Here is a 25,982-nt window from a genome sequence, read left to right on the forward strand (position 1 = left end):
AAAAACCAGGTACTACGAAAAGCAATGCCTCAGAGTTGAAGTGGCAGATAGATGTAGAAAATGCGGTAAGCCGGGTGGAACTATTAAACACGTTATAGCCGGGCGCCCTGTGCTAGCTAACCCCGCGTACCTAGGTAGACACAGCCAGTAAGCCAAAATCATTCACCAACAACTGGCAACAAAATATGAACTGATAAAAAATATAGTACAAATAACAACCAGTAGTAGTACTAAATAGAACCAGTAGTAGTACTAAAATAGATATGAAAATAGGTCTTTCTTTAGATAGTATGAATTCCCTCCTCACCGAACCCTCGAGCTGAATCCAAGGATCGGTAAAATGTTTCCAGCTCATGCAGCTGAGAAAGTGCAATAACTCGACAATAATAATAATAATTTTCAAGCATATAGTTCTGTTAAAATTTCACTAAGCAATCACCAAATAATAACAATTTGATGACGGAGAAGTTTCTGAACAGTCATTCCTGACTGAACCAAGCCCCAAAATGAGGCTCATCACTCAAGATGATTTTTCGATGAAAATTGGATCACCTTGAGTTCTTGTGTTGACGAAACTTTGAAATGCTGTATGCAAAATTCAGTGCAATGTTGTTTGTAGGAAGTCTATTAGTCCTTCGCGACAACCCTTTAATTTTTTTCTAAATTGTGGCAGTAAAATGTTCACCATTTTTGTAGTAAATTTTAAATGTTTTAAATAAATGTTAAAGTATGTGTATCGTTTACTTGTCAAATGTAAAAAAAAAGTTGACAATTAAATTAAAGATCTTATTAGAAAATCCCTAAATTAAATAAAAAATAAAATGGGACACTTGGGCGTATACTTGTCTATTTTTGTATATTTTCAAAAACTCAAATAAACACTTTAAAACAAAATTTGTCTTTAATTTGATAATTATTAACGGTACCAACATTGTTTATAAATATACAAATGTATAGAAACTTATGACCCATAAGTCTGGATCGGGGTGGAAAAAGATCGAACTCTGTTTTTTTTTTTCACAAAGCCAGGTACTTAATTGTTCTATACAAGAGCAAGGACGCTCATACCTACATTTGATTGTTTTTTTTTTCTTTATCAGCGGTCGCTTTTGATCTTTCTACACAAATATCTCAAGTACAAGAATAACAAGAAAAATCAGTTCGTCAAATAAGTATTTTGATGTAAAATGATAAGAGCTTTTCCTATCATTTTACTTGAAACTTCAAATGTTTTTGCCTTCGAACTGAAGTGAGTGTTTCAGCACTCAATTTATAGATACTTTCAGCAAAAAAAAACCCTCAAGATAGAAACATTTGTTTTCCTAAAAAAGTCATAATTGTGTAAATAAAAATCAAGAAATAAGAAACAATTTCAATTGAACGACATAGCTTTGTATAAATAGAATCATCATTGCAGTGCAAACAAATAATCAAATAATTGTTATCATTAATTTAAACAGAAGCGATGCGGAACATGGTCGTTTTCACTTCACGCGTCATACATTATTATGAACACGTATAAATATGTACGTTGATATCACCTCCTTTTGAGTGAACGCTTTGTATAACATCATTTTCTTTAATCAAACTCTCAAAAGTGTTAGATATATTCCGAACTACTTAAGTGGCGGCTCGGCTGTTATATGGGTTCGGTTGACAGTTATAAGAACAATAATACATAAATATTAAACTTCATCGTCTCTGGAGTGCAATGTCACTGTACCAGCAGTACCTGGCCAGGCAAATACTTGCAACATAGACTTATACTAGTTTTGATATATGCAACAATGTTTGCCAGATAAGCAAAGAAAAAAGGAACTACACAGCTAGTCACAGTCACGCAAGTTGTCCGGAGAGTATGTAAGAGTTGTTGTTGTCGTTTGAACGCAGCCCCACATATTGACGGCAGCAACGATGAGGACGACGGCGGCACGGTTACCCTCAAAGGTGTTTATTCGTACAACAGAACAACTGAGTTATTTCTTAATAAGACTCAAGTCATAACAACTAAGTACTTTAGTGGTTTTCCGATCACGCGAAACTATAACACCCTCATTTTTTTAACCACGGCCGCCACTCCATTTCAAATACATACAAACACCAACATTTATCCCAAGGACAGAGGAAGGTGGTAAAAGTGATAATATGCATCAAACATGAAACAAAAGTCTGCAGAAGTCTTTACAAAAATTGTCACAAAACGCATCTCTGAAAAACCATCTATAGGCTATATAAAAGCCTAAAAACAATCTAACAATAATGATAGTAAAACAATTCCATAAATCGGCAGCGGTAAAGCTGCCATGATAATACCCGTAATATAAAATAAATCAAAAATCCAATTGAATTGGCTTGTTACCAGTTCGTGGGGTTTGATTGTCAGATTTATGTGCGGTGACTTCTTTTTTATTGGTTATAGCACCGGAACGCGAGAAAGGGAGTGTATTATTTTGTATGATACATGAGAATGTAAATGTATAACTGTATAGGGTTCAAAGGAAGCAGGCGTGCTTTTTTTGTTGTTGTTATATTTTATAAGGAATAAGGAAAGTTCGGTGGCAGAATGTCGCTCGTAAATCCACAAAGTCACTGTGGAACTGTTAGGAGTTTATTATGGCAATAAAACATACATTTCAGTCGATTTTATTATTTTTATTCATTTTATATTGATGATTGCAATGGTGCCTACAGGCGGGATGGCATAAGGTCTATTTTGGGTTAGAAAGGATACATTTGTGGCAAATAGAGCTGTAGAAATTGCTTGGTTTTACTTTTCTAAGAAGGGAAGTATAGGCTTCTGGCTTCTGAAGTTCATTGAGTCTATTGGAAAAAAGCGAACCACTCTAGTTAATAAATTAATGAAATTAGTAAGTCATCCAATAATCTGCAAGAATTTTGCCACGGAATAAATATCTAAAAGAGCACTAATAACTGATTCAAATTTAACGTAGTTTTGACCGTTTTTTTTATTTTTTTGTTATAAAAGACAGATGCAGACATTTCATTGCTTGAAAATAAAATGGAAGTTAACATTTTAAAATATCTACTTAAATTAGAAAAATCTACAAATTTTTAAAAACTGTCAAAATTTTTGAGTTAATAGACATAAATATCCAATACTTTCTCAACATAAAAGCTGATATCTATTTTCCATTTGGTTTTCTTCTCTTATAAATATCAACTTCCGAATGCAGCACAATTACAAAAGCTCCATGGTTTGAAAAAGGCTTGTACAATTTTTGTATTTATTCTGTCATTTTTTATATATTTATTAATTATTTTACCAATTTTGTATTTATTCATCCTTTTTATTCATTTGTTTAAGTGCTACAAAAATTTGTTTTCTAGTATCCTTTTATATTTTAAGTTTAATATTTTTAAATTCATTCATTATTCAGAAAGATAGTGAACAATTGTCAATTCATATCAAAACAATGTGTTTTTAACATTATAGACCAAAAATTCTATAAATGTTGCATATTAACGAAGAATTTAAAATTATGGTTCACTTAGGCGTATACGTCCGTTTACTATATTTCATTGAATTTTTGATAACTTTCTTACATTTTGTTTTTCTGTTGTATGGACTTACTATGCCAAAACTTGTCTGCAACAGTAAGAATTAAAACAAGGCTTAAAATTAATCTTTAGGACACTGAATTTTATAGCAAAATTTACAATAATTAGACTTATGGTTGATTATATACAAAAGTAAGGTAACTTTTAAGGACATTTTGTTTATGATAGTTATCAAATCAAACTTCTACAAATTCGAGATGGTTAATGTAATTAATTTATTGTTCCAAATCCGGCCAGCCACTTTTTTGAGTACATTGTAAGATATTTTAAAATTTCAGAATTTGACTGCCAGGGACTTTCGAAGTAACATAGTACTGAGAAAATACACAGTTTTGAAAGTATTATAATAAAATTTTATAAAAATTAGTAAGAATAGTAAAAATTTAATAATGGCAAATGTCTTTTAAAAGTATTAAAATCACTTAGAAAGAATTCAAAATAATTATTAATATGTAAAACTGGGAGAACATATACTATATCAGTCTTCAAAACAGCCTTTTGAACATTTAACGTAACGTTACTCCCTTATCTTTTACTACTTTCACATAGTTTTAATAAATATTTCTAAGTATTTATTTTAAAACTATAAATGATCATGAAATGAAGAGCAATTAAAATATAAAACTACGAAAGTTAACTATTCCAGTCTTCATAACAGCCTCTTAACATTTTTATACTAGAATGTTACAAAACATATTTTGTATATTATTTTGAGGTAATTTTACTAAACGGTCAGTATTTTTTTAATAAATCAATAAAATAAAACTTAAAATAAAATAATTTCTTTTTCTCCATAAAAAAACTTATTGCAAAATTATAGAATTACTTTTTTTTAAATCTCTTTCTTTTTTTAATAAAGTTTGTTACTTCTGTTTTTTTTTTATTATTTGATTCATGGAAACATCAAACACATCTTTTTCACACTAATGGACTGATAAAAAAGATACAATTTGAGTTTGTAATCAGGACTATGGTTTTTTTTTGTAATTTCAAATATCAAAAAACTTCATTTTAACTAATCATAGTTTAATATGCATAAATGTAAGATTAATAAAAGAAATAACGACTCATAATAGGACTGAAATGTTGACTGGCTGACTGTCAAATTGTGCGATCCACAAATAACTTCATTACCAACATTAAAATTCAAAGTTGGACTCAAAAAAAAAAAAAAAAAACACTTACTGGTACCGGTGACCAGATTTCCCGCTACATTTATCCAGAAAAAGTTGTTTTTAGATTCCTACCAGGCGTCTTGGTAAAATTTTCCAGAAAATCCTGATTAGTTTTACCAGGAGATTTTTCGAAGAATACCTCGTAAATACACCAGATTTCTGGTAGAATTTACAAGACATTTGTTTTTCCTGGTAAAAATGTACCAGAATTCTGGTAGAATATACCAGGAATTTATTTCTGGTAAAAATGTGCTAGAACTCTGGCAGAATATATAGGGATTTTTTTTTACTCAAAATGTAGCTGAATCCTGCATAGCATATATTTAATTTTATTATTCCTACTAAAAAGAACGCATAAGGTATAGGTAATATTCCTAAAGAAAACATTCACATCAACATCGTCTCTTACATGTAAAAAAAAAGAAAAGATTTAAAAGAAGATATGAAAAATATTTAAAGATTTCTCTATAAACTAAGTTATCGGAAGCGCCATTTAGTTTACGATTATTTGGCCGGAAGGGCTTGATAGGTATTTTGTACTAAAATTGATGTTTCACCATCAAAGAAGACTGGTTTTTATCTAAAGGAAAATATATACTAGACCAAAAAATTCCTGATTTTATTAACTAGAAAAAAGATAATTTTTGATCTCCCAGTATTTCTGGTAATATGTACCAGAAGACTGTTTTTACCTGCCAGGTAAAAATATACCAAAATTTTGTATTATTCCTTTGACAAATCTCTTAAGAAACACTTCGAAAATCGGCAAATCTATTCAATAAATAGAAAAAGTACTAGATTTTTTGTATTTTTGTATTTATTTAAGTAGCAATATACATTATTTCTTTTCCATTTAGTAAGAACATTCTATTTTTAGAGGTTTAGGATAAACATTTTCCTTTTCAACTATAGATTTAAACTAACATATAAAAATAATAAGTTGTAAATGAATTTTAATATTAATAATTCAAGGGAAAGCTACAAAAAAACTAATATTGCAAAACTCCCACGTTAAGTTTATGAATTGTATATTTTCAAATACATTTGTTTGTAAATTCATTTAGCCCAATTTCAAAGACTCTATCGAAAACACATAATTTAGTACAAAATACATAATATGTATATGTAAATTTATAGTGGAGATAAACATTCAATCAGTTCATTATCAGAGAAGGAACATTTTACATAAAATTTGTGTGTCAAATTTTCGATAAGGGAGTCCAAAAGATTGACAATGCTTTGTTCATGAAGCCTGTAAATTGAATAGCACCATGTTAAATCAAGCATTATTTTAAGAACTTTGTTTTGACATGTTTGAAGCTTAAGTTTGTGAGTTTTGGCACATTCGTACCAAATAGGAGCACCGTATATGAGGATAGATTGGAAAATTGATTTGTACATTAAAATTTTATTTTCTTTCCTAAGTTTAGAACTCCTAGATATTAATTGGTACAAAATTCTTTTATATAGATTTATCTTGTCAATAGTTGTAGATATATGTTTGTGAAAATTGAATTTTTGTCTATTTTAACCCCAAGATATCGATAATGTTCGGACCAGTCAATATTAACAGAGCCCATTCGAAGTTGTACATTATTTGGAAGAAAACAAGATTTTCGACGCCTTGTAAACCAAATAGCTTGCGTTTCAAAGGATTTACTTTAATCTTCCATTTAAAAAAGTATTTTTCTATTGAAGAAAGACTCACTTGCAACGTATTGCAGACGTCCTGAAAGTAAGTGCCCGATGTAAAAATAGCCGTGTCATCAGCGAACATTGCAATACCAATATTATTTTCAAGATTTGGTAAATCGGAGACAAATATATTAGAGAAGATGGTATCAAGTACTGTGCCTTGAGGAACTCCATATGGAATATTATGTACTGAAGATAAATTGTCTTGTACTTTTGCTACAAACTTGTCTCCCACTTAAAAAGCTTTGAATAATTTTTACTGTCGCCATTGGAAATTTAACAAGTTTGTGAATCAATGCGTTGTGCCAGACCGTATTGAAAGCCTTTTCATTGTCCAAAAGTACTAAGTCAGTCGACTCTTTTCTACAAAATTTTTCTTTTACATGGTTTTTGATTCCCAAAATTTGGTGATTGGTGCTATGGAAGGGTCTGAAACCAAATTGATTATTTTTTCAAGTAACTTGCTTATAGAGCTTAGTTAAAGTACTAGATGATTGTTTTATTCGAACGTTTTACAGATTACCAATTCATAAATGAAGCGAATATCATATTCGAATCGGTTAGGCTTTCGAAACGCATTACAGAGTACTAGTAGGGCCCCTGGTTCTATTTACCAGATTGCAGATAGTTCTCATTTTACCAGGAAAAAATTCAGTTTTTCGTAAATAAAACCAGATTTCTTTTTACCAGAAAATCTTGAGTTATTTACCATGAAATTTGGAGTATTTTAGCACATTTTTTTACCAGGAAGTCTGGTTAAAAAAATGTCTTGTTAGATTCTACCATATTTCAGTTTTTTGGATTTGTACCATGAAATCTGGAGTTAGTTACCACGAAACCTGGACTATCGTACTAGTTTTTTTGCTGGTATTTTCTACCAGATTTTGCCTACCAGGAATATTTTTTGAGTGAGGATCGACGATATTTCACACTAATTTCAAATTTAAATAACACACAACGGACTGACGAATGGAACTAAACACAACATTTGTTATTTTTTTAAAGTAAAGTGAAGAACACTGCATTTTAAAAGTTGTAGTATTTATTTGATAATGTTTAATAGACATGCCAAAGGACTGACGTTTTAAGAAATAATTAACGTTTTTTTAATAACTTGTATTCAAAATGAAGAACTTAAAATGGGTTACTAAATAAAGGTCTTTCCATTGTTTTTAAATAAATTGTAATCCCAATAAAAAATATTTAGACTTTGTATATATTGGTTGATGACATCGAGTTACCCAACTTTTGTATAATCACCCATATAAAGGAATCGAGGACTTTTATATCAAAACAGAATTTCTTATTTCATTCTTTATTTTGTTTGAATTCAAGAAGCCATGATACACCGATTATACAAAGCAAGACAGTTTGGCTTTCAGATTTTGTATTACTTTTATTTTATATATTTATGTTAAAAACACGTTTCGAAAATCCCCATTAACAAGAAGAAAACTCATCTATCAAATATAAACTCAAATCAAGATAGGGGTTCTTTCAAATTTGTCACTCTATAAGAACGGGTGGAACATTGATTGATACGCAAACGTCACGCAGCCTCGCATGTCAATTGACAATATTCACTGATGATGATTTCGATGCAAACAAAAAGGATTCCTTATTATGATTCGTTACTTTTTCCACACACACACACACAAACCAAATGAATTCAGCGTCATACATCATGCTATCGCTGATAAAAAGGACTCAATGGAATACCGTTTCCCTTTATAATGGGATATGTACACGTATTGAATCAAAATATACAAAAGTCAGATGAAGATGTGTTTGCAGGAATTTTTCAGTGAAATATCTGATTGTACAAAGCATCACATTCACACATTCCATTGGAGTACAAAACTTATAAATTGCAACGCGATAGATAAATCACAAAATCGTATACAATGTTCCAACATTTCGCGCGCGATCAAATCAATCTAATTGACATCACTTAATGTGATGCGTCTTTATCCGCATGAAGACAAAACCCCCCATAAAACATTCGTCACAGTGGCAATGATAGCTCGAAGCTGATAAAAATGCGAGTCGATGTACCAGTGGAACCTATTGATGCTGATGAAGAGATGATAATCATATGGGAAGGTTTTAGATGCAAAATGTTACTTCGTTATTGGTAACTGGGTATGTATGTATGTTTGTACTTTAGATAGACGCCACCGCCGCCGCCGTCACCGCGTCGAATGAATGATGGATCCCTCGTTTATTCATTTACCGTCGACCGACAACGAGGATGAAGATGACGACGACAATCGGTAGGAGGTATAGAAATGTAAATAAATGATTTTTCACAAAAAAGCACAAAAACACCCCTTTTTCTGTGCCCCATCAGCATAAGGATGAGTTTGATCGGTGGCGGTAGTTATTTACCCATGCACCCTTATTTCAAACACTAGACAGCCGTCAATTCCGCACAACAAATGGCAATGGCACACACATCGACTTCAACATCGACATCGACATCAGCATCACATCTATTTTCATTTTCATCAGGTGGATTGATATTTTCGATTGAATGGGTTGGGTTGGCGACTCCAGAGCGCCCGCCGCCGCGCCGCCGACTATGCTGGAAATTGAAAAGAAATTTTCCAGGCCTGAGGAGAAATGTTGTACATGAGCACAGCTCACATGGTGTACCAGTACCAGCCGCCACAAAAAAAAACACCCCCACTGCAGATATCACATACATACTGTATACGTACATTTATCTAAACTTACCTATTTATAGGTCTCGCTATATAAATTTAAATTTAAATAAATGCAAATTCGATGAATCTGGTTGCAAGGGTAGTGCGGGTGCGGAACGGGATAATCGATTTATTGCTCAGAGTTGTATCACATACTATACAAACCCCAGCAGCAGCGGAGTTGTTTATACACCAACCAAAAGAGGGTTTAAACTCTTTCGCACACATACAAGCACTTGAGGATAAATTCAATGGATATGGAAGCGGATATCCATTCCATAGTATTTTGTACCTTACCTAACCAACCCGGCTATACTCTTTAAAGATGTCCAAGTTTCAAGTTAAGTTAGGGATTTACCAATTTTTTTTTCTTCCAACTAACTTTTATTATAAATGTTTGTGTAGCAAATGTAAATTATTGTGTCAAGTTAAGTAAGTTTTTTAATAAATCTCGTAAGGCTTTTGTAAAGAATACCTATACTCTCAAGAGTATAGATATATATGTGTAAGCAATTTGACAAATGGGTGGAAAAAAAAGTTTACACATTCTTCATGATTCGTTAATCAGTTTCTCATATTTAAATGATGAAAAATTTGTCAAAATTGATTAATGATGATTGTGATGGGTTTTGCATGGCCTATGGTGAGCAAATCCAATTTAATTTATTAGAAGTCGTATAACTTTTGGTATAGGTTAGATGAGGATGAGGACACATATGCATACCTATACTTACATAAAGTTAATGTATATATGAATGTAGTAAAGTGTTATGTAGCTGACGTAAAAAGTGATACCTATAATTAATTAATTAAATAGACTTGAAATTTATGTACATATGATTGTATATATGTAAAAAGCATCATATTTGTATATATACATGTGTATATATTGATTTTAATGGACTTCTTAGTTTTAAAATTAAGGTAGGTAATTTGTTGAAAAACATATTGCTATTGGACGTTAGATTATGATATTAAGTTGGATAAATTAATATTTAAAAACACTTCCATGCAGTGTAGTAATAAATAGAGAGGTTTCAGTTTTTGACACATTACGATGTTTCTATTAAATAAATAAAAAATTAAAAACAAAAAAAAAGAGGTGCGAAAAAATTAATGTTGGATGGTTGAAAGTTATTAAAAACAAATTATAGTCATGGTGTATTAATAGTTTTGCATTTTTTTTTAAACGAAATTTATTTTTCTTAGAATTATCAAAAAAGTCTTTTTTATTATATTACTAGCGGACTCTACAGACTTCGTCATGTCATAAAGATTTGTAAAGTGGTTGCTTTTGTTAATACGTATTTTAAAGTCATGGCTTAACATTCTCCTGTTGTGAATAAAAAATAATTAAATGAAATATATATAACGATTTAAAAGTAACTAATCCCTTTATTGTTTATCATATGAATCATAATTGTTAACAGAAATCAGTTTTATTGTCATTATAGTGCTTTGTGATTTACGATGTTTTTTGTTTGATTACTTGGCGCATAGACAAACAAATCTGATGGTTTTCCAACACGGGAACAGGCAACATACCATTGAACATCTGAAAAACATGGGTTTTCTAGATTAATACCACAAACCCTCAATGATTTTTTATGGTCATAGCAAAACCAAGCCGCACTGAAAACAATAGTCGTTTAAACTCAAATGGCACATCACTCGGAATCATTGGGATGCCTGGAATAAGAACATCTTTTCCTTTATACTTTCCCTTGAGTAGTTTCTTCTATCACGTTGTTCAGTAATTTTTTTTATCCCTAACCGTGTTCCGTTGCAAAGACGATGGTGATTGATATTTCGCAACACTATAACTCCATTGATCTAACCTTTAATTGAAGATTGTGAGGTGGCAATTCTGGCAAATCCAGCGAGTTTTCATGGTTTCTTTAATTTTGAAAAACATCTGGAAACACCTTCTGAATAAGTTCTTCTTTTGATTTCGTTAAATGACAAAAACTTTGAGGAAAGATAATGCAGCATTGATTTCATCATCTTGATCATGGAATCACTGGCAATGTTTGACGAAAATCTCCTGCTTATGAATCGTACATTCATCCCAAACAATCAATTTGCATTGCTGCAAAACCTTTGTCCTTGCAGAGTTCTTCGAAATGTTGAAATCGATTTAAACTTGAGCGATCATTAGTTAAATGTCGCGCTCGCACTTCACGCGTTTGTGATATTCGAATTATTTCACGTTCAATTTGGTCTTCACGTGCTTGTGCAGTACGATTAGATCAAATCAAATATAAATTACAAATTCTTTCAGCCGACTACTTTTTAGTTAGAAAACATTTGTATGGGAAAAAGAAAAGGACTGTTTTTATGTTTTTTCCGGCAATTATTTGAATTTTTCTCGCCGTTAAAACAATACTCGAACTTCAACGAACATTATAAAAAAAAATTGGCTAAATTGGTCCAAGCGTTGTTGAGTTAGGCGGTAACCAACACATTTTGCGATCCGTTTTTATATATAAGATATCGTCGTCGTTCTTTGAAAACTCCCTGAGTCCATTTTCGCTAAAATTAAATAAATACAACAAGTTCATGCAAATGACAAAATTTATGATTTCTCAAAAGAAAAACTAAAAGTCATCGTTTTTAACATTTAAATGAAGTCGTGCACAGGTATGTACTTTTTTCTTCCGTCATCTTCTACGAACCAAGAGACTTAAAATAATTTATTATACAGATAATAACATCACAAACTCCTGGAAAGACTTTCAAAAAGATTCATTAAGTGCTTTCAATATTATGGCAATAAGCTAATTTACGTGATACGGAATTTTTATATACATATTAATAAAATTCAATTTTGTAATAAAATTAAATACTACGAAAAACAAGAATTTTTGACATTCAGTAAAATTTTTACTATCTCCTTAATTGATTTGACGCTTCTAATATGTTGACAAAAAACAGCTAACATATCAGTTTTTAATTGCATATTTTTCAAATTTCTTTGAAAATAAAGCAGGGGTCCTACTATGTAACTCGATTCTACTTTTGATTCTATTCGAAACTCATTTCCGATTCTAATTTCAAATCATACTACGGATGAAAGTAGAATCGGATGCCGGTTGTACCAACTTGTTTTCAAAAATATTTGTACTTTCGACTGCGTATCGAGTTGTTTACATTTTGACATTTTTCAAAACAAAACAAAAAAAGAAATGAAGAACGGTACAATAGTGTTCAATTCGCTTCAATTCGAAGAATAAGAGGTAATACCAAAATAATGTAGCTGAGTGAGAAAAGGTTTGTACAAATATATACGGTAGAATATTTGAAATGAAATGAAAAATATATACTTTTGTTTTAGTTCTGTTAAGAGCTATCGTCTTTCTAAAGACGGATTTATGTTCGCATGAATTGCACAGCAAACCATGTCAAAAGTACTTGCTGAAGTTTTGACTCCAATCGAAAGAGCTGATAATGAATTTTGAAATGCATGAGGACGAAAAACGAAAGTCCAAACGTAATTTTTTGCAAAAGTCACGAATTCCCGGTGTAATTAGGGTGGTAGATGTAACCCATATTCAACATTTTACTTACACTTTGACAAATTTGATGTAGAGTGATTATTTTCGCTTTGGCCTTGTTTTGAATTCTACTTTCGAGTTACCTAGTTCCTCATTTATTCGAAAGTTCAAAGGAATTCAGTTGGCACTACTAGAACTATTCGATTTTCTTTGGTTCGAAAGTAGTCAAACCGATGCATTCTACTAATTTTTCGGATTCGAGCAATTTCATTGTAGAATTGAGTTACATAGTAGGGCCCCAGTACTTTGCTATGCACTGCTACTTTTATGAACAGCCATATATTTAAAAAACGGTTTTTACTATGACAAACCATACAGTAAAAAATCGATAATACTTATTTTCTGTTATTATGAATACATTTTAGTTTGTTATTAGAAGTTTAATGACATATATTATAACGTTGATATTTGAAGACTTTTTCTTTTATTTGGAGAGCACTGCTATTTTTATAAATACAACTGTATTTATGTTTTAATGTTGAGCTTCTAACTACACAAGAGGACATAAAACCATGGTCAATTTGTTAAGAAATAACTTTGAATCTCAATCCAATATGTCCACAGTTTGACTTTTTGTTTGTTTAAAGAAGTCAATTTGTCTGTGTGAGCATTATGTCTTTTTAAGACGCCAAAATATCTATTTAGTTATACTTTGTTTTGAAAAACGATATACAAGATTCAAATCAGTGTTACTTTCATTAATGTTTTTCCCAAAAAGGACGAGACCAGTTTACTCCCGTCACGGTAACTTCTATTCTATGAACGTTTCAAAAAAGTTTCATATACCCTTTTTCAATTTCTGTAACATTAAGGTCCATGGACATTCTAACCGCAGAACTTTGAAAATTTATAAGAACCGAATAAGCAAGACATTTTATAAGCAAACAATAAAAAATAATTTTGAAAATACAAAGACCAATATTCCTAACGACAGAAAAATAAAAATTAAAATGAATTAAATCGTCAAACTGAAATCAAGACAAAACTGTTTTCCGCTAAATAAAAACTCACAAACATTCAATATTATTACTCGATAGGATGTCCTGACAGAATGTATGTCAAAAAATCCTATCGGGTGCTTTTGCAAGTAGTTTATTATTAGTTAGAATATTCTTTTATTAAACCGGGATCTCAGTCATTAACATTCAATAATAAACTTACACAAAAATCTGAGAAAATTATTGAAAGTGAAATAAATACTCGTGTTCTAAATATTTTTAAAGCTGCATTTTAAGAAAAACCCAGAGTTATTATATCGAGTTTTAAAATGATTTTAGAACCTTTTTAAGGAATTGGCTGTAAGTATAACAAAATTCAAGTTGGTTCCGACTATTTGAATCTAAATTTCTTAACATTTTTCAAACCTTAAATCAGGTCAATAATTAAAGGTACTTTGCACGAACACAAAACATTTTTAAACTATAAATTACGTGTGCGAAATATCAAATATTTTAATAAAATAAAAATAGAAAATGTATACAATTCTTTCAACGTATCAGTACAAATTGTATGTATTTTCCACCTTATAGAGTACAATTTTTATGTCCGCAATATACTTTATAATTAATCTGTTTTGGGTCAAGTGTTTACATTCAAACCAAAACAAACATTAAAATTGAGTATCTATAAAGAACAAAGGACAAGGATAATAAGTTTATGATTGCAACCCATAATATGAGTGATAAGTACACAAGCAAATGATATCAAACGAATATGAAAAGTGCCGCCGCTGTTCCTTATTTAATGCACCCTCACTATAGGAATCAGGCATGTCTTCTGTTCTGGTGTTTGGCCAGGCCAACAAAAAAAAAACAGGAGCGGATTATTCATAAGGCAAGAATAAACATTAAATCTTTCTTTTGATGAAATTAGGAAATACATTTCCTTTACAAATATTTCCAGTATTTAGTCCAGCCCTGTTTATATGGCAAACATAGTTATATCATAATCTTTATAAAAATACAAAACCAACTTATATCATACTTAGACCATAACAGATACAACTCTAGTTAAACTATACAAATTTAGCTGCGCTAAATTGTGGTTAATAATAACATTATTCGATATTAATATACAAAATAATAAATTAATATCTAATCAGATATGGGTCATTGAAGTTCTTCATGCATATTATTATAATGTCTATGTCTATAGTCTATAGTTACTCCGATAAATTACTTAATTTAGTCTCCTTGTTTTATTTTTTGTTTGTTTGTATTGTTTATATTTATTGCCACCCCTCTCATTGAATTTATGTTCGATTAAATACACATATACGAGTACCTCACCGAATAATCGACCAATAATAATCTCAACGACTGATAATGGCTACAATTATTTAATCGTTATGATTTATGAATTCCAAAGCGTTGAGTTCTTAACTGAGATATATTTATGTAAGCATGATTGTATACTCGGGGATGTAATGGGACTCCAAGTCGGTTTCTGATAATAAATATATATTATAGGAGCTGAATCGTTTGAGGTATATACGTGACTTGGTTATTTATGACAATCGAATTGAATCGATATGATGTTAACAGATTTATGGATTTCTGTAAAAAAAAAAAGAAAAATTCTTTTGGATAAACTTACCCGTACGCAGCTAGTGTTGGGTCATAAGGATAATATCCGGTTGTCGGCTGTAAGCCAGCCGATGTCCACGCACTCATATCAGACCCAGGACCACTCTCCTTCAAGGCATAAGGGTTACTCTGGAAAGGAAAAATTATTATATGATAATTATAAATAGAGTTATTGCTGAATTATTAAATTTGTAATACATATAAGGGAAATTTAATGGACTTCGGGACAAAAGACATCATTTTGAATGAAAGTAGTGAATTATTTATTAATTTAGGTCACAATACCCGCATGGGTAAGCTTTAGTGACTTGTTTTTATTGTTTTTATCTTCTGTACCTTTTTCATTTTAATAGACGCAGATATTGCTACAAATTCGGAAATTCTTAATTTTTGGTTAGCACTTCAAGTCAAATCTTAACGTGGTTAGGGTTTTTTCAATATAATTATGTTGAACAATTTTAGGGCAAATAAATTAACTACAATATGAGCTTACAACTATGTCTGTCGATCATATGGTTTTCAGAACGCAGATGTTCAAAAATAAGATAAGAAGCTTATCTCGATATTACTCAGGAGAAGCAATTTGGCAAAATAGAGTTGACATACAAAATCAAAGACAGGAAAGCACTAACATCATTGTGCTATACTTTCTCTGAAAATCAGAAATTACAAGTAGTAAATTTAAAAACAAAAGTTGCATACTTAAAAATAGCCTCAGAAGGAAATATTTTTACATCCCAAAGTTAAAAACAAGAGAAAAACTATTAAAAAAAACTTGTTTCAAGATGTTTTGTAGATGAGTACTATTTTGCCCAGTAATCAATATTTTTGTGAATTATTGACTAACCTCGAAAAATCTAAATTTAAAAATATGTGTGTATTTTGGTTTTTGAGACAATTCAATCGGTTGTATCAAGGTGTCTTGTCTACGCTCCTAAAGTAGTTTTCTTAAATCTATTTGTTCTAAGTGTTCTTAAAATTCGTATTGTAAATAATTCAACTTTTGACCACAAGATAACTTAATTTTTTTCGTTTTGAGCCTAATCCAAAACAGTTAGTTTTTCAAAAAGAATGTTAGCAATATGAAGCCCCCACCGCGACGTATTCCTAAAGGTGTTTTATTTAACAAGACCTCAAGCCAGTAAATCAACAAACACTACTGTCGTATATTCGCTGATTGGGTCTTTTAAAAAGTACAAAAATAACTATATTTTAATATAAAAATTATACTTTGTGAAGACATTTTTTTTTTGAGTTCGAAAGCTTAATATTATTTTTCTGGCAGCAGCGTTGAGATTACTTGTTCAAAACGAGGCTGAGATGTGACCCACAATGATAACTTCCCATCCCGTCTGTCGATTTGTCTTGCTAAAAAGTTTGTAGGTTTTCGTGTTGGGTTAAGAAAGTTGTCAGTTGAATTATTCTTAAAAAATTTAAAATTTCCACCAATATTTTTCATATCAAGAAACAGTTTAATTTGAAAATATCAAGATCTGAACATCAATTTTAACCAAATTTGTGGATTATTTTTTGTAGATTTAATTTTTGTATAAAAAAAACGGACTGTTGGTTTTTTATAAAAAAAAAACTACTAAATATCGTAAACAATATTTTCTGTGCAATAAAAAAAGTTTTAAGACAATATTTTTAATTTTTGAAATCCTTTTGAGTCGAAAGTAAATTTTTACCAAGTTGTAGTATTGTTCAAAAATCTATTGTCAATTAGATTTTTCTCCAAATTTTACTGAATGTTGACAACAATATATTTTTAAAGACAAACTTAGTTTAAAACCTATGTCTCAAAGTTTTGAAAGGCTATTTGAGTCGAAAGTGAATTTAACTAAGTTTTAGTATTTTTTTGCCAACAATATTTTTTGAAAGATTAAAGTAGTTTAAAGCCAATATCTTAAAAAGACATTTGAGTCGAAAATCAATTTTTAAAAAATTTTATTCAATTTTTCGATTGCTGAAAACAATATTTCTTATAAGTTAAAAATAGTTTGAAGCTATAAGTTCAAATTTTTGAAAATATATTTGTGTCGATAATCAATTTTTACGAACTTTTGTTGATTTTTCTTTTAAGTTTTTATTTTTTGTACAAAAACTGTTGATTCAATTCGATTATAGTTAAAATTTTTCCGAATATTAAAAACAATATTTCGTATAAGATAATATAAGTTTGGAGTAATAATCTCAAATGTTTGAAAAGATAATTGAGTCGAAAACCAATTTTTACCAAGTGTAAGTAATTTTTTTAGGTTTTAAGTTTTTTTTTTGTAAAAAAACTGTTTATTCGAATTTTCTCAAAATTTTACAGAATAATGACAATAATATTTTTTATAAGATAAAAGAAGCTTAAAGCCAATATCTCAAAGTTATGAAAAGATATTTTAGTTGAAATTCAATTTTTACCAACTTTGAGAATTGTTTTTCTTATGTTTTTATTTTTTTATAAAAAAACTGTCAATTTGATTTTTCTCAAAATTCTACCGAATGTTAAAAACGTAACTTTTCGTCACACAAAATTATTTTAGAGATGAAATCATATTTTATTCGTAGCATTTTCGAGGTGATAAATTTTTTTTAAGTTTTTTTTTTCGATTTATAAAAAAACCCTTGAATGGATTTTTTTTTTTTTCAAAAAATGTACTGGTTTGGTATCGCGTTACAATATATGGTATAAAATTTTATTCAAGACTCTAGCATCATTAGTTAGTGGGATATTTAACCCTTTCTGAATCTTTCTGCATTATTGTCTGTAAAACAAATGTATTTGAAGTCGATATCTCTTCTGGTTCTTGAGCTATGGACGACGATAAAACGTCGAGAACGTACAGACGTACGAACGTACTTACAGTGTTACACATGCATGCAAAGACATCTTTCTAAAAATCTTTGATTTCGACTCTAGGGACCTTGATACGTTGAGAAATATAAAAATTTTCAATTAGACAAGTCGGACCCATTACAATAATTTCCTATGGGAAGTTAAAAAGGTACAGGTGAGACTTTTACGGTGAATTGTACTACCAGCCTGTTTTTAATGATTGTATAGCTAGAATAGATAGATTCAAACCTTACATTTTTTGAAACACCTTTTATTCATAACAAAAATGTCAGCTGAATGAAAAAAAAAGTATTTGGATCTCGTGCATACTTGGCCTTTTTAATTCTACCAGAAAAAATGGCTTCATAGAATGTGCTTTGCAAATATTTACATTTATAGATAGAGATATTGAAAAATGAACAGTGCTATGGATACAGCTTGCGTGGTTAAAATTAATTTTAAATTAACACAGATACATCACACAAAAAAAAAAATATTATTCCAGCGCAGCTTTCCATTGGATTAAATAATAAAAAGAGAGTAGCGGTAGGTATCGTTGGTTGCTTCAATAAAAACCACCATATAATTAACTTATTTAATTATAAGCGAATCACAGTTGTTTTTTTTGTTTTTGTTTCTACTTCACATAGATATTAAAACGCATAACACGCACCTCCCCCATGCAAATAAAATGAACAAAAAAAATATTCATTAATATACAAAAATGTACCGAGTGATAATTTTTGCGTCGATTGATGCTTTCAAAAATAATGAGTAAGGACGAAAAAAATATTATTTTGCATCTACATTAAATGTGTGTGTATCTTCGTCTATTTGTAGCCAACTTTTTGCATCAATTCAATATCATCATAACATAATAATAATTATGGATCGCTGCATAAGTGCGTGATGATGGTGCACCGAGTTTACCTAAATGCATATGTCTATATATGTGTACTTTTGCGGGACCATCATGTCGAAGGCTCGTAAGTGGAAAATGCAGCCGCACGCAATGTGAACTCTTCTAATTAAGTTTTCATCATTACACAGATAAAAAGAAAAACAGCACAAAAAATAGGAAAAATGGAAATGGAAAAACTACAAATAAATTAAGTGGAACGCATTACTAAAAGCATTATAATATAATATTTTAACTCTCAACTTGTGTTTCACAGAAAAACAAAAAAATATAATAAATATATATATGTAGCTCTATAGAATATCTCTCGCTATACTCTACGCCAAAGTGAACACATAAACATAGATGTTGAAAGTTCGACATCAACAACTTAACACACCTGTTCGCGTTTTGCTTTTGGCAAGCTGAATAATGCTAAAAGTCTATAAAGAAGCGCCAGCCAGCAGCGGCAGAAGCAGAAACATAAACAGCTACAGCCAAGCTGACTGCTGAATTGCCGATGATTGCCTGGAATTAATTTTGTTTTAATTGCACACTAATGGAATCATTTAGCATGAAAAAATAAAAAAAATCTTCATCATTTATTTTGTTAATTTGATTCAATTCACTTCTAAGTCATAAATCTGTTAACTGAATATGAGTTATGAGAAACGTATCGAAATTCTGTAGTAAAATTTGCTGATAAGAAAAATTAAACAAATAATGTTCAATAATTTGCTCAATTGAGGAAAAAAACTTGTAAATTCATCACTATTTGTTTCAAATGTACATAATGTCAACTATATTACTACAAACCCTTCAAAAACGTGCTTCTGGAATTTTCTTTAACTTTACTTCAAATTGTAATATTATTTAATGTTTTGATTGTTTCGCTTTTTTCGGTATATCAATAAAATTCAAATTTATCATTTCAAATAGGTCATAATTTCATTATTTGAAAAACCATCATCACTTGTTAGCTTTAAGAACTCTTTTGTGAAAGTTTGACACCTCTTCTCAGTTACTTAGGATAGAAAACCAATCAATTAAACTACCAAAAGGCGGTAATGGATTGTATGCTTTAAACTTCTCATAAGAAGTTATTGAAATAGATCCGATCTGTCGAATTGAAAATGTTGTCATTGGTCGACGTTTCAAGTTCTTTAGAATCTAAATAAAAGAAGCTTTTTTCATCGTCCATATCTCAAGAACCAGTAGAGATATCGACTTCAATAAAATGAGTGGGTGGTTTTTTACAATAGCAATCTTACCCAAAATATTTCACGAACCAACAACACTAACGACCTGAATTAAGTTTTATAAAATATATTGTGAAGTGATACCTAACTAATATAATTTTGAAAAAAATCAATTAACGTTTTTTTATAAATCAAAAAAGCTGACGAAAAATAGTTTTCAAATCGGATTGACATTACCAAATCTTGGTAAAAATTGATTTTGGATTTTAAAAATAATCATTTGTTTTGTGTAACACAAGTAGAAATCAAGCTATTTCATCACGTGCAAAATGTTGTTGGTAATGTAAAGGTAATTTTTTAGCAAAAAGTCAACTGACAACTTTTTTAACAAACCACTAAATCCTACAAAAAAAAAAACAAAAAGAAATGGTTTTCGACTCGAGTAAAAAAAAGATATTGACTTCAGGTTTTAAGCAAGACAAATCAACAGACGGGGTGGGAAGTTGTTAGTGTGGGTTGCATGGCGGCTTCTTTTTTTTGTGTAGTAATCTGTGTTTTTATTTTCGACTTTAAAGTCTCCACAAATTTTCAGTTACAAATAATGACCTCTTAAATAGACACTCAACAATTGCTGATATTAGAAAACGAAAACAGCTTAAGACGATTTTTAAAAACCCAAAAAAAAATATGAGTCCAAGACCATTGTTTTCAATAACGTAGTTTACTGAAAGTGTTTTAATGGATAAAACAATTACGTCAGAATATTGCAGTATTGCTACTCGTGGCATGGTGGTTAGTGCTTTGGACTGTATAATGGATATAATGCAGTTCATTGCAAGACTGCTGTGGTTCATCCTCTCCCGAAAAAGGGAAAGGACAACTCCAAACTGTCAAATCTTCGGTCGATAGGTCTTCTTCCGAGCATGAGCAGAGTTTTCGAAAAGATCATCAAAAGGTCTCTTACTAAGTGGGCTGCGGACAGCAAAATAATTTCGGAGAAACAGTTCGGGTTCAAGGCGGGTCATGGCACAATTCATGCTGCGTCTATCGATATCTAATGGAATAAATCAAAACAACAATGCACAGGTGCTGTTCTGGTTGATTTGGAAAAGCCCTTTGACACCCTATGGTTAGAGGGTCTTTACCTAAAACTGAGCAGGCTTGGCATAAGCAAGCCATTGTTGTATATACTTTATGATATGCTTAACGGTAGAAAGTTTGTTGTCAAAAGTGGCGATGTAACTTCTACCACAACATCCAACAATTTAAAATGGTCTTCAACAAGGAATTCGGAAGGAAGCGGTGAATTCACCGATTCTCTTCAGCATTTTCACCAGTGATCTGATAGGTAGCCTTAAAAAGGCAATTGCGTACGTCGAAGGCCCGAAAGGTTGAGATTTCAACAAGTTTCATTGATATTGCGACGGCTGGAAACTGAAAATAAATGTCCAGAAGTCGGAGACAATTCTGTTCCGGACTCCGATGGCGAGCGATACGTGCAAGAATTGGAGCAAGATGGTCATCGTTGATCATCGCGGGCAGCGATTAGCGAGCTAAAGTGTGGTGACGTACCTCGGTATCTAGTAAGATCATTTTTTGTATTTCGACTGACGCATAAATGCTTTTCTGACCAGGGCCAGAGAAGCCTTCGCTCTGACGAAACGGCTGTTTTTTAGCAGTCGGCTTGACCCCAGAGTGAAGGTTATTTGCTACATGGCCCTCATGATCGTTTATGGTGTGGTTCAACGTTACCCCTTCTCAGATGGAGAAGTTTCGGGTGTTCGAGCGGCAGTGTTTACGACGCTCAACCGGCTTATTTCGAACAGCCGAGTCTTCTTATGTGCATTACAATTCCAACGAGGTCCTATACAACGGGGCTCGAGTCAACAGAATTGACAATTTCGTGATAAAACTAGTTCGAGGTCACATTGCAAGAGCTATGTTTTCGACCAACAATTTAAATTTCGGGGCGTTCTATCCGAACGACGACTATTTTGAGAGTGTACTCTTGAGCGGCTTGATTCCACCAGAGGCATTAATCTTTTATATAGATGTGGTCTGATACATGATAGATTGGCAGTTCTGCTAATCTACCACGTCAGACGACGAACCGTGGATAGGCGACTCCTGTACAATAGGGACGTCATGGCAGGTCCGAGCGGGACCGAACTGATAGGAGAACCAGTTTTTGTGGCTTCAATCGGCACTTGATAGTTTGTAGTTGGGATGGGGTTTTAAGCCTTGGCTGGCTTACATACTTTTTTTTTTATAGTTTTGGGGTTTAGTGTTTTAAGTACAATATGTACACAAAAAACAGAAATAAGTTAAAAAATGAAACACAAGAAATGTTAGATAGTTAGATTTGCTGCTGTGGTTGTTCTAGTTTAAAGTAGTTTGTAGGTAGAATATTTACTTCAAGTTATTTTAAAATTGAATTGAGTTAAATAGATCTCAGGGCCGAAAGGCATTAGAATTAAGTATTATTGTTTACCTTACGGTGTCCGTATGATACCAGTAAGTTAGTTGTAATTTATGGTTATTTACGGTACTTTTACGAAAATTTGTCTAGCTTTAAGATAGTTTTAAGTAAGATTGAATTAATACAAATGTATTAAGAAAAGTGTGTTGGACTGAATTGCCTAAGGTCTTGGGGCCAATCCCTGTCTGTGCCATCTAAAGTTTATTCAACGCTACGGTCTCTTGCGAGGAATTGACAAAATCTCCCAGAGTAATTCTTGTCACGAAAAGTGCTTTCTCAAATAGACGTTCCGATTCAGCTTAAAACTGTAGGTCTCCCCATCCATGATAAAAGTACTAGCATACATGAATGGTTGAAAGTTGTAAGTCATTAGGCTTTAGTTCCCAACGGACTGTCACGCCACCTAATTTATTTTTATTTCAGTAAAACATCTCGTTGACTTCAAATGCGTTTTCAAAAAATAAGTTGACAATGATTTTCATTGTCAGAAAATTGAAATGTCCCAATTTTACCAACAATCCTACAATTATACCAAACTTAAATAATATCCAGTTACTAGCTATTGATACAAAATTCATTTCAAATTTCTTTTTAAAAAACTAAACTTTCCATAAAGTGAAATGTCAGTCAGAAATAACTGATGGAAGTTTAAATAAATAAATAAAGGATAAACAGTATTGAGAAAAAAAATCTGTTAACACTACTTTTAAAAGGTACTTCCTTATAAATATATTTTGATTTTCAATTTTTTTTAAAATATTTTTAAGTGTATTTAAAATATTGAAATCAATTCTAAATCTAAAAATTTTCTTCTTTCATACAAAATTCAGCTGTTCTGAAAATGTTACCTCACTTTAGTGTATCAATCTAGAATTCGATTAAATAAATTAACTAAAAAACAATATTAATTAGTTGTTAATCTGTTTTGCATATTGTAGATCTAAGAGTTATAACCTGGGCTCATATCTGAAGAACATTTATTTTGTTTCGTTCCAAAGCTAAATCAGGAAAATATTGGTACATTAACGCATTGTGTATTTTAAAAAATAATTAACTAATAATATAATCCAAACATACCAACGATGTCTAAAATATATGTACAGTCTTGGTTCGGTGTCCTACCAGATGCCTTTTTTGCTAATTTGGCCGTGATTTGGGAAAATGTTAAGAACAAACTAGAAGTTGTAATAATGCACTTAAGAACACGTTAAAAAAAAGCATCATAGCGTCACTCTAACTATAGTTTGAGTTTTAAAAAAGCTGGCATCAAGGGTTGAGGTATTATAGACACTATATATCTACATTTGACTACAATACACCCAGATGATTAAAACCATTTAAATTTTATTCTAGTTGTCAATTTTTTTTAATTTTCAAACAAAATGGTTAATATTACATATACTAACCAGATGATTACATCAGACACAGAAACACCTTATTTTAAATTTATACGATTTTTTAATTGCAAATTTTAATAATATAACAAACCAAATGTAAATAGCTAAATAAGCTTCTTCCTGTACGTGCAAGAATTTCTCAATTAAATTTTTTTGTTCACCTCTATTTTATTTATTTCTTGCAAAACCACTTTCTGACCATTGCATGTTTTTTCAAGTTTTTTTTTAAGTCTTGCTTAGTTTTCCAGCAGCTCCCTTCCGAAAGAACTTCTGGTATTATGTTCTTTACGCTTCGATAATCACCTTGTTAAGTTTAACTATGCAATAGTTTTGTTCAATTATCACCAAAGTGCGGAATTAAATTCTGCATTTTATTTCTTCATCAAAGTACTGTCTATAAAACGCTTGCAGAGGTAGCTACAAATACTTGTACATAGATAAGATATACATACATCATATTGCAAAGGTTTAAACTTCTTATAAGTATACGAACAACAAAATTCATGTTCACATTGCATATCCATTCGAATGCTTTCGACTTTTCTAGGATCCCCCTTTTAAACATATGGAATTGATATAAGAGTTGAAGGGCAACATAAAATGGGATCAGTGCAGTCATAACGCTACCCAAATGTAACCATACCCTAGAATTCGTTTATTTTGTTTTCATTTACGCCCGAGTTTTGTTCGTTTTTTTAATCAACACGTCATTCGATCCTAATCCCGTATTCAAATCTATTGTCATACTATCTATATCTGTTCAATGAGCATTTCGAAAAACAGAAGCACGAAAACTATAACGACCCTTAAATGGTGGAGCAGGCACAAAAGCGAGAGTTCCTACAGTGAATGGAGTTATGGGGCAACTTTGTCTACTTTTATATCTATAAATCTAATCCTTTCGATTTTTGAGTTCAAATTCTACACTTCCCAACAATTGCATAGGTTCACTTAAAATATGCATAGATTAAGCTGCATGATAACATTTTTTTAACACAAATCAACTAAATATGCATTTAGAGCTTTATTGGAGACAAGGGCAATTATAAGGACCTGTTTTATTGATCGAGAATGTATTATGCAGCCATGGAAACGTTTATGTGCCGGCCGGTCGGTAGCAGCAGCGACAGCGGCGGGACCTCGATAGTCCACTTTATACTCTCGAGTCTTAATTAGAATTTTATGCAAATTATAAAACATTAAAATAATTGCACTCATTTTTTCCCGCTTTATACAATACGAGCATATTGTGGGCCTGTTCGAATATGCGAGTATAGCTAGGTAGCGAGTATTCACCACACACCGCAGAGTTAATGTGATGTAAAAACGGGTGATTAGTCACACCTCTCACGGAAAGGTCATGTTTGACTGGTTGTTGCATTACATCAGAGCTTTTTGATGGCAGATGTCTATTATGCTGTTGCTGTTAACCATCCGCGAAATGCTGTTAAGAGAGATGATATAATTAATAATAATTGACGAATTGCTGCGCATGCAATCCTGTACATTCGACGGATATGCGAAAAGCTGCAGTAGCCTTATAAAATGTCGCGATGTATGTCCTGTGTGGTAATAAACACCTTTGATCCAACCTCCGTTTTCTGTTTTACGTTTTTATTACCAACGACAATTTGATCTGTATTAATCGTCTTTAAGTGAAGAAAGATACTTCCGCCTCGAAAGATAAATACTCAAAGAAATAAAAAGAAATGAAGAGGACATCAAAGGATTCTCGCGCGTGCATGCATTTATTGCGCATATATAAAAATTCACATCGTGGCCGGGTGATGAGGAAGGATATCGTCCGCACAACTTCCTTAATCCGCCAACAAACTTTTTGCTTTGCGAGAAAACTCTTCCTGATGTTTATACATACACATTTCTATCAC

The 25,982-nt window shown here is 31.4% G+C and overlaps 1 protein-coding gene across 1 annotated transcript in view; it reads right to left on the reverse strand.

The window, feature by feature from the left end:
* LOC129948285 (homeobox protein araucan) overlaps positions 1 to 25,982 on the reverse strand; it is a 110,283-nt gene that overhangs the window by 36,519 nt on the left and 47,782 nt on the right. The window contains exon 4 of the mRNA XM_056059226.1: positions 15,304 to 15,422. Within this exon, the coding sequence (XP_055915201.1) occupies positions 15,304 to 15,422 (119 nt within the window). The remainder of the gene's footprint in view (positions 1 to 15,303; positions 15,423 to 25,982) is intronic.

Source organism: Eupeodes corollae, chromosome 2, assembly GCF_945859685.1.
Source record: "Eupeodes corollae chromosome 2, idEupCoro1.1, whole genome shotgun sequence".
NCBI lineage: Eukaryota > Metazoa > Arthropoda > Insecta > Diptera > Syrphidae > Eupeodes > Eupeodes corollae.